At 25.6% G+C, this 16,538-nt stretch overlaps 3 protein-coding genes across 3 annotated transcripts; 1 reads left to right on the plus strand and 2 right to left on the minus strand. All coding sequences in view use genetic code 6, as the record gives it.

The window, feature by feature from the left end:
- Window positions 1-950: 950 nt before the first annotated feature.
- Window positions 951-9,171, minus strand: TTHERM_000531819 (hypothetical protein; the record flags this gene model as incomplete). Its single annotated transcript, XM_012800084.1, has 4 exons — window positions 951-1,510; window positions 1,589-1,682; window positions 1,758-8,197; window positions 8,772-9,171. 4 exons carry the CDS (start codon window positions 9,169-9,171, stop codon window positions 951-953), a joined length of 7,494 nt encoding a protein of 2,497 aa, XP_012655538.1.
- Window positions 9,172-10,762: 1,591 nt separating this feature from the next.
- On the minus strand, window positions 10,763-11,055 carry TTHERM_00531820 (hypothetical protein; the record flags this gene model as incomplete). The annotated part of the gene is made up of 2 exons (XM_001024307.2): window positions 10,763-10,773; window positions 10,857-11,055. 2 exons carry the CDS (start codon window positions 11,053-11,055, stop codon window positions 10,763-10,765), a joined length of 210 nt encoding a protein of 69 aa, XP_001024307.2.
- A 3,043-nt stretch (window positions 11,056-14,098) lies between these two features.
- On the plus strand, window positions 14,099-16,222 carry TTHERM_00531830 (cation channel family transporter; the record flags this gene model as incomplete). The annotated part of the gene is made up of 1 exon (XM_001024308.3): window positions 14,099-16,222. One exon carries the CDS (start codon window positions 14,099-14,101, stop codon window positions 16,220-16,222), a length of 2,124 nt encoding a protein of 707 aa, XP_001024308.1.
- Between the last annotated feature and the right edge of the window lie 316 nt (window positions 16,223-16,538).

The raw sequence follows: 16,538 nt of genomic DNA on the forward strand, positions 1-16,538 counted from the left end.
AACCCCAACCCCAACCCCAACCCCAACCCCAACCCCAACCCCAACCCCAACCCCAACCCCAACCCCAACCCCAACCCCAACCCCAACCCCAACCCCAACCCCCAACCCCAACCCCAACCCCAACCCCAACCCCAACCCCAACCCCAACCCCAACCCCAACCCCAACCCCAACCCCAACCCCAACCCCAACCCCAACCCCAACCCCAACCCCAACCCCAACCCCAACCCCAACCCCAACCCCAACCCCAACCCCAACCCCAACCCCAACCCCAACCCCAACCCCAACCCCCCTGATTTAATTTTTATAATATTTTTATGTTTAGAGTTTAATATCTATTAACAATAGGTTATATTTGCAATTTAGTTTGTAGTTTTTTGTTTGATTATTTTAAATAATAAATCATGTCTAATATTTATTTTTATCTCTTAATTTATATAATCAATTAAAAATTTTATTTTATTATTTATATTTTTATAATTAAAAGTATTATTTAAACTTACATTTTATATATTTTTCATAAAAAAAAACTCCTAAATTGAATAATAGAATCATTTATTTTAAAATAAAAATTATTTTTTATTATGTCTTTTATAAATTTATTGCTTTAATATGGTTATAGCTAAATCCAAATAAAAATTTAGTGATATCACTATTTTTTTATTAGTTGTAATTTAGAGAACTTTGGCATTTTTTAAATATTTAAATAATTTTGAAATACAAGCTTTTTATATCTGAATAACAAAATAATACTTAAATTTACAAATTGGTAGTTTAAAATAAATTGTTTATTATTTAAAAAAATGAATGAGTAATTTTTTTTGTATACTAAGTGCACTGTAATAAAAAATAAGTTCTAGTCATAAACTCTAAATGCAATTTCATGCACGCTAAATTTATATTCAATAGAAAAACATAATTAATGAATATGTCTATTCATATTGCTAATAAATCATAAATCTCTTTCTGTAATATTAATGTCTTAAATAGAGCTCATATCAATGATATTTCTCTTTTTACTTGATGGGTGTGATATTTAGTCAACTGTTAAATTATTTTCTTCAAATTTCTTTGCAGCAGCTCTTTTTCTTAGGCAAATATATATTATTAAAACACATATTACAACTGCAAAAGAACCAAGTGATATAAAAATAATATCAGAAGTAGATAATTTTGAGCTTTCTTAATTATTTTAGCAAATCGATTTGTTAATGAACTAACAATTTTCATCATAAATTACCAAAGTGTTTTAAATAAAAGAGCATATTATATTAGAATCATTAGAATTAGAAATTGAATTAACTGATAGTTAAGGTTAGTTATTGATTTAATCAATTGTTAGACAAACAAATTTTGAGATATCTTTATTTTTAGTATTGATTGGGATTTCAATTTTCTGTACAACATTTGCTTACTAAAGTTGTCTTTTCTTAGAAATATAGTTAAATGTAACATAAGGAATGAAGTTATTTTATATCGAATTAAAAGGATTAGATGTTTTTGAAATTATGACTGAAATAGATTAATAATTAATTTATTCACACTCAGCTTAATCAATTTTATTTAAAATTAACTATGATTAAATATTACCTTAATTATCAAGCTTTATTAGACAATTTAATTTTTAATTTTGATTTAAGGTTGTCATCGTTAAAGAGTACTTTTCTGATTATTTAACAAGATACTTTTAGTTAATATTATCGCTTTATGATTATTATAATATCTTGATTGACTTTTAAATATAATTATAGTTTTATACCTCACTTACTTTATCGTTTTACAAATTCATTATAGTATCTACATAATTAGAGAGTTAAGTAATAATTGAGTTATTGAACTAATTATTATTATTTGATTGAATATTATTAATTATTACATTAAATTATTTTTCTAAATCTTATGAAGTAATTTAAGGTATCATTTCACATTAATTGCTATTAATATTACTAATTTATTAAAAGGGTGGACATTAATCTAAGCAAAATTTAGAATCAGCTGAAATAAATTATTTACCAATACAATTTTAAATATTATCGCATTTTCCAGTAATGCTATTACCAATTTAGTTATTAGAACAGCTCAAAACACAAGAATTTTAGTTATAATCAAAATAAAATAGATTTGAGCATTCACATAAATGTATCTCTTATTTAATTGATGGCTATTCATTAATACCACATTAAATGAGGCATTGTGTTTTATCTAAGCTGAGGTATGGATATTGGTCAGTACACTTTTCGCATTAAGTAGATCCTGGAAGGTTATTTGTTTTACCATTTTAACACTAAATACAACCATTACCTTTACCATCTTAATCATAACCAGAATTACTATAGTAACCTTTAGGGCATAATTTAAGATTCAAATCGCAAACAGAATCATTAATACCTTGTGTTTATACTTATTTTGTTGATTTACCAATACTGCATGGTTTACATCCATCACCTTATCCATTATTATCAAAACCAGTTAAGCTATAAAATCCAATTTAGCATGCTTTCAAAGTACAAGCTAAATTATCATTTCCTGCTGTTTATTATTATTTAGTAGTATATCCACTATCACATGGTTTGCATCCTCCATTATTTGTATCATTGTCAAATCCATCTGTGCTGTAAAATCCTTTAAGACAAGCTTTCCTTTTACAAGCTGAGTTATCTATTCCTATTGTTTATTCAGATAATGTTGTATATCCACTGTCACATGGTTTACATCCTCCATTATTTGTATCATTGTCGAATCCATCTGTGCTGTAAAATCCCTTAAGACAAGCTTTCCTTTTACAAGCTGAGTTATCTATTCCTATTGTTTATTCAGATTATGTTGTATATCCACTGTCACATGGTTTGCATCCTCCATTATTTGTATCATTGTCGAATCCATCTGTGTTGTAAAATCCCTTAAGACAAGCTTTCCTTTTACAAGCTGAGTTATCTATTCCTACTGTTTATTCAGATAATGTTGTATATCCATTGTCACATGGTTTACATCCTCCATTATTTGTATCATTGTCAAATCCATCTGTGCTGTAAAATCCTTTAAGGCAAGCTTTCCTTTTACAAGCTGAGTTATCTATTCCTATTGTTTATTCAGATAATGTTGTATATCCACTGTCACATGGTTTGCATCCTCCATTATTTGTATCATTGTCGAATCCATCTGTGCTGTAAAATCCCTTAAGGCAAGCTTTCCTTTTACAAGCTGAGTTATCTATTCCTATTGTTTATTCAGATAATGTTGTATATCCACTGTCACATGGTTTGCATCCTCCATTATTTGTATCATTGCCGAATCCATCTGTGCTGTAAAATCCCTTAAGACAAGCTTTCCTTTTACAAGCTGAGTTATCTATTCCTATTGTTTATTCAGATAATGTTGTATATCCACTGTCACATGGTTTGCATCCTCCATTATTTGTATCATTGTCAAATCCATCTGTGCTGTAAAATCCTTTAAGACAAGCTTTCCTTTTACAAGCTGAGTTATCTATTCCTATTGTTTATTCAGATAATGTTGTATATCCACTGTCACATGGTTTACATCCTCCATTATTTGTATCATTATCAAATCCATCTGTGCTGTAAAATCCTTTAAGACAAGCTTTCCTTTTACAAGCTGAGTTATCTATTCCTGTTGTTTATTCAGATTATGTTGTATATCCACTGTCACATGGTTTGCATCCTCCATTATTTGTATCATTGTCGAATCCATCTGTGCTGTAAAATCCCTTAAGGCAAGCTTTCCTTTTACAAGCTGAGTTATCTATTCCTATTGTTTATTCAGATAATGTTGTATATCCACTGTCACATGGTTTACATCCTCCATTATTTGTATCATTGTCAAATCCATCTGTGCTGTAAAATCCTTTAAGACAAGCTTTCCTTTTACAAGCTGAGTTATCTATTCCTACTGTTTATTCAGATAATGTTGTATATCCATTGTCACATGGTTTACATCCTCCATTATTTGTATCATTGTCAAATCCATCTGTGCTGTAAAATCCTTTAAGGCAAGCTTTCCTTTTACAAGCTGAGTTATCTATTCCTATTGTTTATTCAGATTATGTTGTATATCCACTGTCACATGGTTTACATCCTCCATTATTTGTATCATTGTCAAATCCATCTGTGCTGTAAAATCCCTTAAGGCAAGCTTTCCTTTTACAAGCTGAGTTATCTATTCCTATTGTTTATTCAGTTAATGTTGTATATCCACTGTCACATGGTTTACATCCTCCATTATTTGTATCATTGTCGAATCCATCTGTGCTGTAAAATCCCTTAAGACAAGCTTTCCTTTTACAAGCTGAGTTATCTATTCCTATTGTTTATTCAGATAATGTTGTATATCCACTGTCACATGGTTTGCATCCTCCATTATTTGTATCATTGTCGAATCCATCTGTGCTGTAAAATCCCTTAAGACAAGCTTTCCTTTTACAAGCTGAGTTATCTATTCCTATTGTTTATTCAGATAATGTTGTATATCCACTGTCACATGGTTTGCATCCTCCATTATTTGTATCATTGTCGAATCCATCTGTACTGTAAAATCCCTTAAGGCAAGCTTTCCTTTTACAAGCTGAGTTATCTATTCCTATTGTTTATTCAGATAATGTTGTATATCCACTGTCACATGGTTTGCATCCTCCATTATTTGTATCATTGCCGAATCCATCTGTGCTGTAAAATCCCTTAAGACAAGCTTTCCTTTTACAAGCTGAGTTATCAATTCCTATTGTTTATTCAGATAATGTTGTATATCCACTGTCACATGGTTTGCATCCCCCATTATTTGTATCATTGTCGAATCCATCTGTGCTGTAAAATCCCTTAAGGCAAGCTTTCCTTTTACAAGCTGAGTTATCTATTCCTATTGTTTATTCAGATAATGTTGTATATCCATTGTCACATGGTTTACATCCTCCATTATTTGTATCATTGTCAAATCCATCTGTGCTGTAAAATCCTTTAAGGCAAGCTTTCCTTTTACAAGCTGAGTTATCTATTCCTATTGTTTATTCAGATTATGTTGTATATCCACTGTCACATGGTTTACATCCTCCATTATTTGTATCATTGCCGAATCCATCTGTGCTGTAAAATCCCTTAAGACAAGCTTTCCTTTTACAAGCTGAGTTATCTATTCCTATTGTTTATTCAGATAATGTTGTATATCCATTGTCACATGGTTTACATCCTCCATTATTTGTATCATTATCAAATCCATCTGTGCTGTAAAATCCTTTAAGACAAGCTTTCCTTTTACAAGCTGAGTTATCTATTCCTATTGTTTATTCAGATTATGTTGTATATCCACTGTCACATGGTTTACATCCTCCATTATTTGTATCATTGTCAAATCCATCTGTGCTGTAAAATCCTTTAAGGCAAGCTTTCCTTTTACAAGCTGAGTTATCTATTCCTATTGTTTATTCAGATTATGTTGTATATCCACTGTCACATGGTTTGCATCCTCCATTATTTGTATCATTGTCGAACCCATCTGTGCTGTAAAATCCCTTAAGACAAGCTTTCCTTTTACAAGCTGAGTTATCTATTCCTATTGTTTATTCAGATTATGTTGTATATCCACTGTCACATGATTTACATCCTCCATTATTTGTATCATTATCAAATCCATCTGTGCTGTAAAATCCTTTAAGACAAGCTTTCCTTTTACAAGCTGAGTTATCTATTCCTGTTGTTTATTCAGATTATGTTGTATATCCACTGTCACATGGTTTGCATCCTCCATTATTTGTATCATTGTCGAATCCATCTGTGCTGTAAAATCCCTTAAGACAAGCTTTCCTTTTACAAGCTGAGTTATCTATTCCTATTGTTTATTCAGATAATGTTGTATATCCATTGTCACATGGTTTACATCCTCCATTATTTGTATCATTGTCAAATCCATCTGTGCTGTAAAATCCTTTAAGACAAGCTTTCCTTTTACAAGCTGAGTTATCTATTCCTATTGTTTATTCAGATAATGTTGTATATCCACTGTCACATGGTTTGCATCCTCCATTATTTGTATCATTGTCAAATCCATCTGTGCTGTAAAATCCTTTAAGACAAGCTTTCCTTTTACAAGCTGAGTTATCTATTCCTATTGTTTATTCAGATAATGTTGTATATCCACTGTCACATGGTTTACATCCTCCATTATTTGTATCATTATCAAATCCATCTGTGCTGTAAAATCCTTTAAGACAAGCTTTCCTTTTACAAGCTGAGTTATCTATTCCTGTTGTTTATTCAGATTATGTTGTATATCCACTGTCACATGGTTTGCATCCTCCATTATTTGTATCATTGCCGAATCCATCTGTGCTGTAAAATCCCTTAAGACAAGCTTTCCTTTTACAAGCTGAGTTATCTATTCCTATTGTTTATTCAGATAATGTTGTATATCCACTGTCACATGGTTTACATCCTCCATTATTTGTATCATTATCAAATCCATCTGTGCTGTAAAATCCTTTAAGACAAGCTTTCCTTTTACAAGCTGAGTTATCTATTCCTGTTGTTTATTCAGATTATGTTGTATATCCACTGTCACATGGTTTGCATCCTCCATTATTTGTATCATTGCCGAATCCATCTGTGCTGTAAAATCCCTTAAGACAAGCTTTCCTTTTACAAGCTGAGTTATCTATTCCTATTGTTTATTCAGTTAATGTTGTATATCCACTGTCACATGGTTTGCATCCTCCATTATTTGTATCATTGTCGAATCCATCTGTGCTGTAAAATCCCTTAAGGCAAGCTTTCCTTTTACAAGCTGAGTTATCTATTCCTATTGTTTATTCAGATAATGTTGTATATCCACTGTCACATGGTTTGCATCCTCCATTATTTGTATCATTGTCAAATCCATCTGTGCTGTAAAATCCTTTAAGGCAAGCTTTCCTTTTACAAGCTGAGTTATCTATTCCTATTGTTTATTCAGATAATGTTGTATATCCATTGTCACATGGTTTACATCCTCCATTATTTGTATCATTGTCAAATCCATCTGTGCTGTAAAATCCTTTAAGGCAAGCTTTCCTTTTACAAGCTGAGTTATCTATTCCTATTGTTTATTCAGATAATGTTGTATATCCATTGTCACATGGTTTACATCCTCCATTATTTGTATCATTATCAAATCCATCTGTGCTGTAAAATCCTTTAAGACAAGCTTTCCTTTTACAAGCTGAGTTATCTATTCCTGTTGTTTATTCAGATTATGTTGTATATCCACTGTCACATGGTTTGCATCCTCCATTATTTGTATCATTGTCGAATCCATCTGTGTTGTAAAATCCCTTAAGACAAGCTTTCCTTTTACAAGCTGAGTTATCTATTCCTATTGTTTATTCAGATAATGTTGTATATCCATTGTCACATGGTTTACATCCTCCATTATTTGTATCATTGTCAAATCCATCTGTGCTGTAAAATCCTTTAAGGCAAGCTTTCCTTTTACAAGCTGAGTTATCTATTCCTATTGTTTATTCAGATAATGTTGTATATCCATTGTCACATGGTTTACATCCTCCATTATTTGTATCATTGTCGAATCCATCTGTGCTGTAAAATCCCTTAAGACAAGCTTTCCTTTTACAAGCTGAGTTATCTATTCCTGTTGTTTATTCAGATAATGTTGTATATCCACTGTCACATGGTTTACATCCTCCATTATTTGTATCATTATCAAATCCATCTGTGCTGTAAAATCCTTTAAGACAAGCTTTCCTTTTACAAGCTGAGTTATCTATTCCTGTTGTTTATTCAGATTATGTTGTATATCCACTGTCACATGGTTTGCATCCTCCATTATTTGTATCATTGTCGAATCCATCTGTGCTGTAAAATCCCTTAAGGCAAGCTTTCCTTTTACAAGCTGAGTTATCTATTCCTATTGTTTATTCAGATAATGTTGTATATCCACTGTCACATGGTTTGCATCCTCCATTATTTGTATCATTGTCAAATCCATCTGTGCTGTAAAATCCCTTAAGACAAGCTTTCCTTTTACAAGCTGAGTTATCTATTCCTGTTGTTTATTCAGATAATGTTGTATATCCACTATCACAAGGTTTACATCCATCACCATGACCATCATTATCAAAGCCACTTAAGCTGTATAAACCTACTTTACAAGATTTAAGAGGGCAATCTTTAGATGCTTTTTAAGAATTACTTTATCCTTAATAATTATACAAAAATTATTTTTTTAATATTTAAATATTATTTTAAATAGTTAAAAAATATTTAAAATTAAATGAATTAATAAATAAGCTTAAAAATGATCTATATATTGTTAATAGAGGTACTAAAATATAAAGAACTGGATAGAATTATATTTTAATATCTGAATTTAATTTAATTTAAAATGAAAAAAAATAAATTAAAATATTTATGAAAAAGTAAGTAAAATCACTATTCAATAAAATTGAATATAAATTGGTATAAAAAGTATTCAAATTAAATATTCAAATTTTTTTCAAATTTTAAGAGATAATATTGATAAAATTTTAAACTTAATATTTTATATTTATTCTATTTTTAAAAATTTATGGTATTTATTAACTCTAGTAAGTTTTTAATATTTTTTTTAATCAAACAATTAATTAATTTTAAATCTATAAAAAATAATATATTAACTAAATAAAATTAAATTCTAATATCAAAGTTTAACTTTAAATGATTTAAAATGATTAATTCTTAGTAAAATAAAATTGTTTAAATAATAAAAAAATATTAATTATTATATTTATTACCTTAATCACACTTTTTACAATCTGATTCATTTCCATCAGTATAATAGCCATTAGTACTAAAGTAACCTATATCGCATTACATATAAGGGCAATCTGATGATCCTTCAGATAAATTATACTTGCCGCTAGCACATTAATTACAACCTCCACTATTTCCATCATTATCATAGCCTGTTGGACTAAAATAATTTATTTTACATTTTTAAGTTATCACACTACAAGAATCCTTTTCATTTCCGCTAGTTCCTTCACCTGGCGTACAATAACCTAGATCGCATTTAGAGCATTATCCATTATCGTCAGTTCCATCGGAACTATAATAGCAGATAGGACATTAAGATTATAAGGAAATTGCAAATAATTGAATAAAAACCAAATTTCTAATTAAAATTTTCTACATTTTTTACAGCTTTTTAAGTAGAAATATTTATTTATAATTTGTAATTACTATTTATTAAGAGTTAGATTTTTTGTCTTTGTTGTTTTGAAAATCTTAGGATTAAAGTGAATTTTGAAGATTATCTTATTTCAATTTTTTTATTAAATATTAGGAAAATACAATATCCATTTAATAAAAGTTTTTGAGCCACTTTATTCTCACATCAAAATAGAAACCACTAAAAATCTTATGAGTTAACAAACGAGTTTATTTCTTATCTTATTAATAAACTATTTACATATTTTATTAAAGAATAGTGACGTATTTATAAACAAAACATCAATTAGTAAGTGTATTATAATTTATCATGTAAATATTTTTGTTACTTAATTTAAATCTCTATTTTTTTCTTCTTCTACTTAATCTAAACAAAATAATTTTTTACCACATATATGCAAATCTGAAAGTATATGAATAATAGAATATTTAAACCACAAATCTTTGGTATTATCTTTCTATATAAGCACCTCGTATTTCTTTAAAAAGCCCAATTTTATGCATATATTTAAAATTACATTAAAATAAAATTAAACATGTTAAAGCTTATATTTATTTTTGAAATAAAATTATTTTTAAAGCTATTAGAATATAAATTAAATTTATTTTTTTCTCAATAACATAAGTAACAGAATTCATAATATAATTTTGTAAACAAAAAGCTTTAATAAAAACTCTTTGAGTCACTAGTTCTCACATCAAAAAAACCACAAATATTAATAAACGATCATTATATATTTTTTTATTAAAAATAGTTTTTCATATTTAAAAACAATGCTTCAATAATCTGTAAGATTATTATAATTTATTACGTATTCATTTTTATTATTTTTAATTTAAATATCTATTATTCTTCTTCTTCTAAACAAAATTAATTTTTACCTCAAAAATGCAAATTAGTATAAATTATATGTTTCCTTATAAATATCATACAATTTATAAATAATAAACTTTGACACAATCTTTCTATAGATGTCATTTATTTTCATTTTAAAAACTTCATTTTAAGAATAAATTTAAAATTATTTTCAAATAAAATTAAATGTTGAAATCATTTGTTTATTTTTGAAATAAAAACATATTTAAAACTTAGAATATAAATTAAATTAATTTTTTTCTACAAAAATATAAGTAGTAGAGCAGAATTCATATTATAATTTCATAAACAAATAATTTTAAGAAGTTGATAAAATTATATTTTTTAAAATAAATTATATTATAATCACAATAAATACAAGTATTACTTACTAATTCAAGCTAATTAAATAATATATTTTTTTATTTAAAAAATTAATCAATGTTATAGATATATCAAATAATTATATATTTGAGAATATCAAAAATAATAAAATTTTTGAAGAAATATCCTTATTAATATCTGAATCCACAATTTTGATAAAATTTTAAACTTAATATTTTATATTTATTCTATTTTTAAAAAGTTATGGTATTTATTAACTCTAGTAAATTTTTAATATTTCTTTTAATCAAACAATTAATTAATTTTAAATATATCAAAAATAATATATTAACTAAATAAAATTATATTCTAATATCAAAGTTTAACTTTAAATGATTTAAAATGATTAACTCTTAGTAAAATAAAATTGTTTAAATAATAAAAAAATATTAATTATTATATTTATTACCTTAATCACACTTTTTATAATCTGATTCATTTCCATCAGTAAAATAACGATTAGTACTATAGTAACCTATATCGCATTACATATAAGGGTAATCTGATGATCCTTCAGATAAATTATATTTGCAACTAGCACATTAATTACAACCTCCACTTTTTCCATTGTTATCATAGCCTGTTGGACTAAATTATTTATTTTACATTTTTAAGTTATCACACTTAAACAATTATTATCATGTCCTATAGTTCCTTCACCTGGCGTACAATAACCTAGATCACATTTAGAGCATTATTCATAATCGTCAGTTCCATTGGACTTATATTAGCAGATATGACATTAAGATTATAAGGATATTGCAAATAATTATATAAAAACAAAATTTCAAATTAAAATTCTCTACATTTTTAACAGCTTTTTAAGTAGAAATATTTACTTATAAGTTGTAATTACTATTTATTAAGAGTTAGATTTTTTGTCTTTGTTATTTTGAAAATCTTAGGATTATAGTTAATTTTTAAGATTACTCAATTTAGATTTTTTTATTAAATATCAGGGAAATACAATATCCATTTAATAAAACTATTTGAATTACTTTATTCTCACGTCTTAATAGAAACCACTAAAAAGGTTATGTATTGACAAACGATTTTATATATCACATAGATATTTTTGTTACTTAATTAAAAACTTTATTCTTCTTTTTCTAAAATAAATTAATTTTTGCCACTAATATTCAAATTAGAAATTATATGAATAATACAATTTATAAGCCACAGATCTTTGGCACAATCTTTCTATAAGAAGCAACTCATATTTCTTTAAAATACTCAAATTTAAGCTTTCATTTAAAATTATTTTCATATAACTTTAATATTTTAAAGATATGTTTATTTTTTATATAAAACTAGCACTTAAATATAAATTAAATTTATTCTATCTATTTAAAAATAAGTAACAGAATTTATATTATAATTTTGTAAACAAATAACTTTAATAAAAACTTTTTGAGCCACTAGTTCTCATCAAAAAGAACCACAAATAAATGAAATGAGAAATACAATTTTATTTCGTATTTTATTAATAATCGATTATTTTAGATTTTTTATTAATAGAAATCCATATTTAAAAATAATACATCAATAATTAGTAAGATTATTAGAATTTATTACGTAAGTATTTTGTTATTCAATTTAAATCTCTCTTCTTCATCTTCTAAACAAAATTAATTTCTACCTCAAATATTCAAATAAGTTTAAATTATTTGTTTCATTATAAATTTAATACAATTTATAAACTATAAATGTTTGACTCAATGTTTCTATAGAAGCCATTCATTTTTCATTTTAAAAACTCTATTTTATGCATAAATTTAAAATTATTTTCAAATAAAATTAAATATTTGAAAACTTACATTTATTTTTAAAATAAAAATATAATAAAAATTTTTAGAATATAAATATTAAATTAATTTTTTTCTATTAAAATAAGTAACAGAATACATATTACAATTTTATAAGCAAAGAACTTTAAGAAGTTAATAAAATTATATCATTAAAAAGAAATAAAAATCTCAATAAATAGCAATTATTTACTTACTAATTCAATCTAAATTTTTTAAATTAATTTTTTAATTATTACTTTTTAATTTATAATATCTAACTATGTAAATATTCAAAATATATTTTTTATTAAAAAATTTATTAAATATAATTTTTGAAAAACTTTGAAAACTTTTTTACTATTTTAAATTTTCTTTTTTCATATTAAAAATATTTTTATTACGTTAAATGCATATTTTCTACTCACAAAATAATTATTAGTGAATACAAAGCATTTTTTTTAGGTAAGAAACCTAATACTAAACCTTTTTATTATTATTTTATTAAATATATATTAACTACATGTTTATTTATAAATTTAAAAAACTGTAAATTTTTGCTTAACACAATCTTTCAACAGAAGCAGTTTTTATTTTAAAAACTTAATTTTATGTAGAAATTTAAAATTATTTTCAAATAAAACTAGATATTTATTTAAAAGCTTATGTTTATTTTTGTAATAAAAATATTTTTAAGACTTATAAAATATAAATTAAATTAATTTATTTATAAACAAATATAAGAAAAAGAATTCATATTATAACTTTGTAAAGTATACAACTTTAATAAATTTAGAGCCACTTATACTCACATGATAAAATAAAGGACAAAAAATTGATATGCATTGAAATAGGATTTTATTTCTTATTTAATATTAAATATTATTTATTATTTTTTATTTAAAAATAGAGATCCTTATTTAAAAATGAAGATCTATTAATAAGATAATTATAATTTATTATCTAAATATTCTTTTTACTTAATTAGAAACTCTATTCTTCTTCTAAACAAAATTATTTTTTGCCACAAACATGCAAATTACTTTAAATTTTATGTTTCTTTATAAATTTAAAAACTGTAAATCTTTGATACAATCTTTCTATAGAAGCCATTCATTTTTTTTTTAGAAACTCAATAATATGCATAAATTTGAAATTATTTATTATTAAATAAAATAAAATATCTTAAAGCTTATTCTTATTTTATTTTTGAAATAAACTATTTTTAAAACTTTAAGAATATTAATTAAAATTTATTTTTTCTTTTCAATAATAAGTACTATAATACATATTAAAATTTTGTATACAAATAACTTTAAGAAGTTAATAAAATTATATTTTTAAAGGAAATTTAGCTAAATTTAAAAATTTTGATGTAAAAAAATTATGTATTTTTGAAATTATAATAAATTAAAATATTAATTTTAATTCTATTATAAAATATAAAAATCTGATTTTTTAGTAAATAATTAAAAAATCTATTTCATTTTAAGTTAATTCCAAACGACGGAATTTTTTAATGGCATCTTGCTATATTTAAAAAATAAAGTAAAATCTTGTACTTTTTAATCTAAGATTTAATTAAAATTATATCTTAAATTAAGAGCTAATTATTGATAATAAAAATGACTAGTATTAAAGATAATATTTTGTGATATATATTTTATAGAACTTAAAGTTCTATCAACTAAAATTATAATCAAATAAAGATAATTAAAAGATATGTTGTTTATAACAATATAAATGTATTTATTATCTTTAGCATTCCACTCTAATCATATTTTGCTATTTAAATTTCATCATTAACTTATTAATTAGTTCAATAAAAAAAATTATTTAAATTTGATATAAAACTTAAAAATCATAAATGTCAAAATAGCAAAATACAGAAGAAGTAAATCTATTAAAAAACAATAGAAGTAGAAGCTATGAAGAGTAAAGCTTATACGAAAGACACAATGACTCTTTAATGATTCTTTTTTGGCTTGTGCTAGTAATAATTTAGTGGAATTGTTTGAGTGAAACATTAGATATCATCGAGCTTAAAGATTAGAATTCAACTCATTTATAAGTTGGAATAATAGGAGAAATTATTATAAATCTAATCTTTACCTTTGACTTTTTCTTTTTCAAAAAAGAAAATTATAAGTCCTTATAGCTATACTCTGGGCTATATCTTGGGATAGACTTCTTAGCAGGTCCTGTTGCACTTATAGGTGATATAATAAGCTTAATTTTTTATAGGAGATTGAATATTTACTCTACAATTTTTAGAAGTTTGAAAGCTTTAAGCACAATTTAAGCAAGAAGAGTTTTTAGTAAGATTGCTTAGATTCTACCTCGTGTAAAAGACATGTTCTTATGTTTATTCTGCGTTTTTTACTTATTTACATACATTGCAACTTATATGTATGGTGATCTATTTAGAAAGCAATACTATTTTAACTCTATTGGCTTCAGTTTTTTCACAATGTTACAAATCATGACATTAGATGGATGGGGAGAAGTAGGAAGAGATGTCTTGAGAAAGTAAAGCACACTAAGCGCTTTCTTCTTAGTTATTTTTGTCTTCATTATGGGTTATTTCTTTTGGAATATCTTAATTGGGTTCATATTAGAAATACTAAGATCATTAGATTAAGAACAAGATAATGGAAAGTAGTCACCAAATAACATTCTTAGCGAAATTAAATAGTAAGAAGATGGCATCAATTAAAGTATAAGCTTGGAATAAAATAAACTTTCATAACCTAATGAAGTAGGAATGAACTCAAGCAATAAAGTTGACTTAATTGGAAAAGAAAATTAAAATTAAAAAAACCTTAATCTGTAGAAAAAAGCTAAAACATCATCTGATGAGAATAGTGAGAATTAGGACGACTCAGACTAAGAAAAACTTGCAAGATTAATTTAAAACGAAAATCAGAGCTTTTTCGAGCATCTTTGCTTTGGAAGTCTTTACAACAAAATTGTTATGGGCTTATATTTTTTGGTTCTACTTAACACCTTCTTTAATGAAGATTTGCAAAATATTGACGGACTATTTTCTGAAACAGTTCACACCACCACCAGCTTTATCTATACCTTGCACACAATACTTTTATACACTTAAGACTCATATTCATTTTAGATTGAGCGCAAGCATACATGGATGATGTTTTTCCATATCATAAGTGGTCCTGTTGCACTAATTTTTGACATTATATCTCTTTCTCTTTCAGGAAATATTGGATTCGGTGGAATTCTTAAGCTTTTTAAAGTATTTACTGTTACCAGAGAAACAATAATGGGAGCTGTTATGATTTTCCCTACTCTCCTACCAGCTTTCTTGGGTATTATATCTATTATATTCTTACTAGCTTTGTGGGCATTGAACTACTTAAAATAAGTAGAAAATTATTGGACTGACTTTGTTACCAGTGTTTATACTTTTGTATAGATCTTAACTTTAGATGATTGGGCAGCTAGACTAATTAAAGATTTGTTCAAGCAAGAGAGGTACTTAGTTCCCATAGTATTTGTAGGATTTATTTTTGTTGCAAATTACTTTTTCTTAAATATGATGATTGCCTTCAGTTGTGAGACGTTTAAAAAAATTACCAATGAAGATTATGTTTATAGAAACTAACGTAAGTAATTAGACTTTTATGAGTAAGAAGATAAAGCAGTTTAAGGAAGTGCTTATCATTCTTTGTAGGAATTATATAGTGATTTGGAAGTGATAAAAGGATCTCATTTGAACAAGCAAGCTTATCATCATATAATTGATAATGGTCCAGAGAAAGAAATAGATCAAAATGAAAAATAGATTTATCAGTTACTTTTAGAAGCTAAGTATGGGTCTGTAAATTTGAACTCTAATATTACATTTAAGTTAAATGGAAAAACTGTAAATTTAAGATAAAAAGATTTGTCTCATCTTAAATTCAGTTTATGTAGCCCTAACTTCGAAGCATCAGATAGTGGCGAAGAAAATAATTCTAAAGTTTGATAAAATACTTTAAAATATTTTTAAATTTATACTAAATTTATAAAATCAATAAAATTAAAAGTTTTTGGTATAATTTTTATGTTTAAGTAATAAGTAAAAAGTTATTTTATGATTCAAAAAAATGTTTGGATATTATTTTTTTTATTTAAAATGGATATTTTTTAGGATTTAAACATTTAAAAATAAAATTTTATAATATCTTACATCACGTCATTAATTTAATAATAAAACAAAATTTTAAATTACTCATTTTTAAATAATAATTTGAAGATAAGAGATTGGTTAGTGGAAAATATTGAGGTTTTTTTAATTGAAT

This window comes from Tetrahymena thermophila (genome assembly GCF_000189635.1).
Source record: "Tetrahymena thermophila SB210 genomic scaffold scf_8254385, whole genome shotgun sequence".
NCBI classification, from domain to species: domain Eukaryota; phylum Ciliophora; class Oligohymenophorea; order Hymenostomatida; family Tetrahymenidae; genus Tetrahymena; species Tetrahymena thermophila.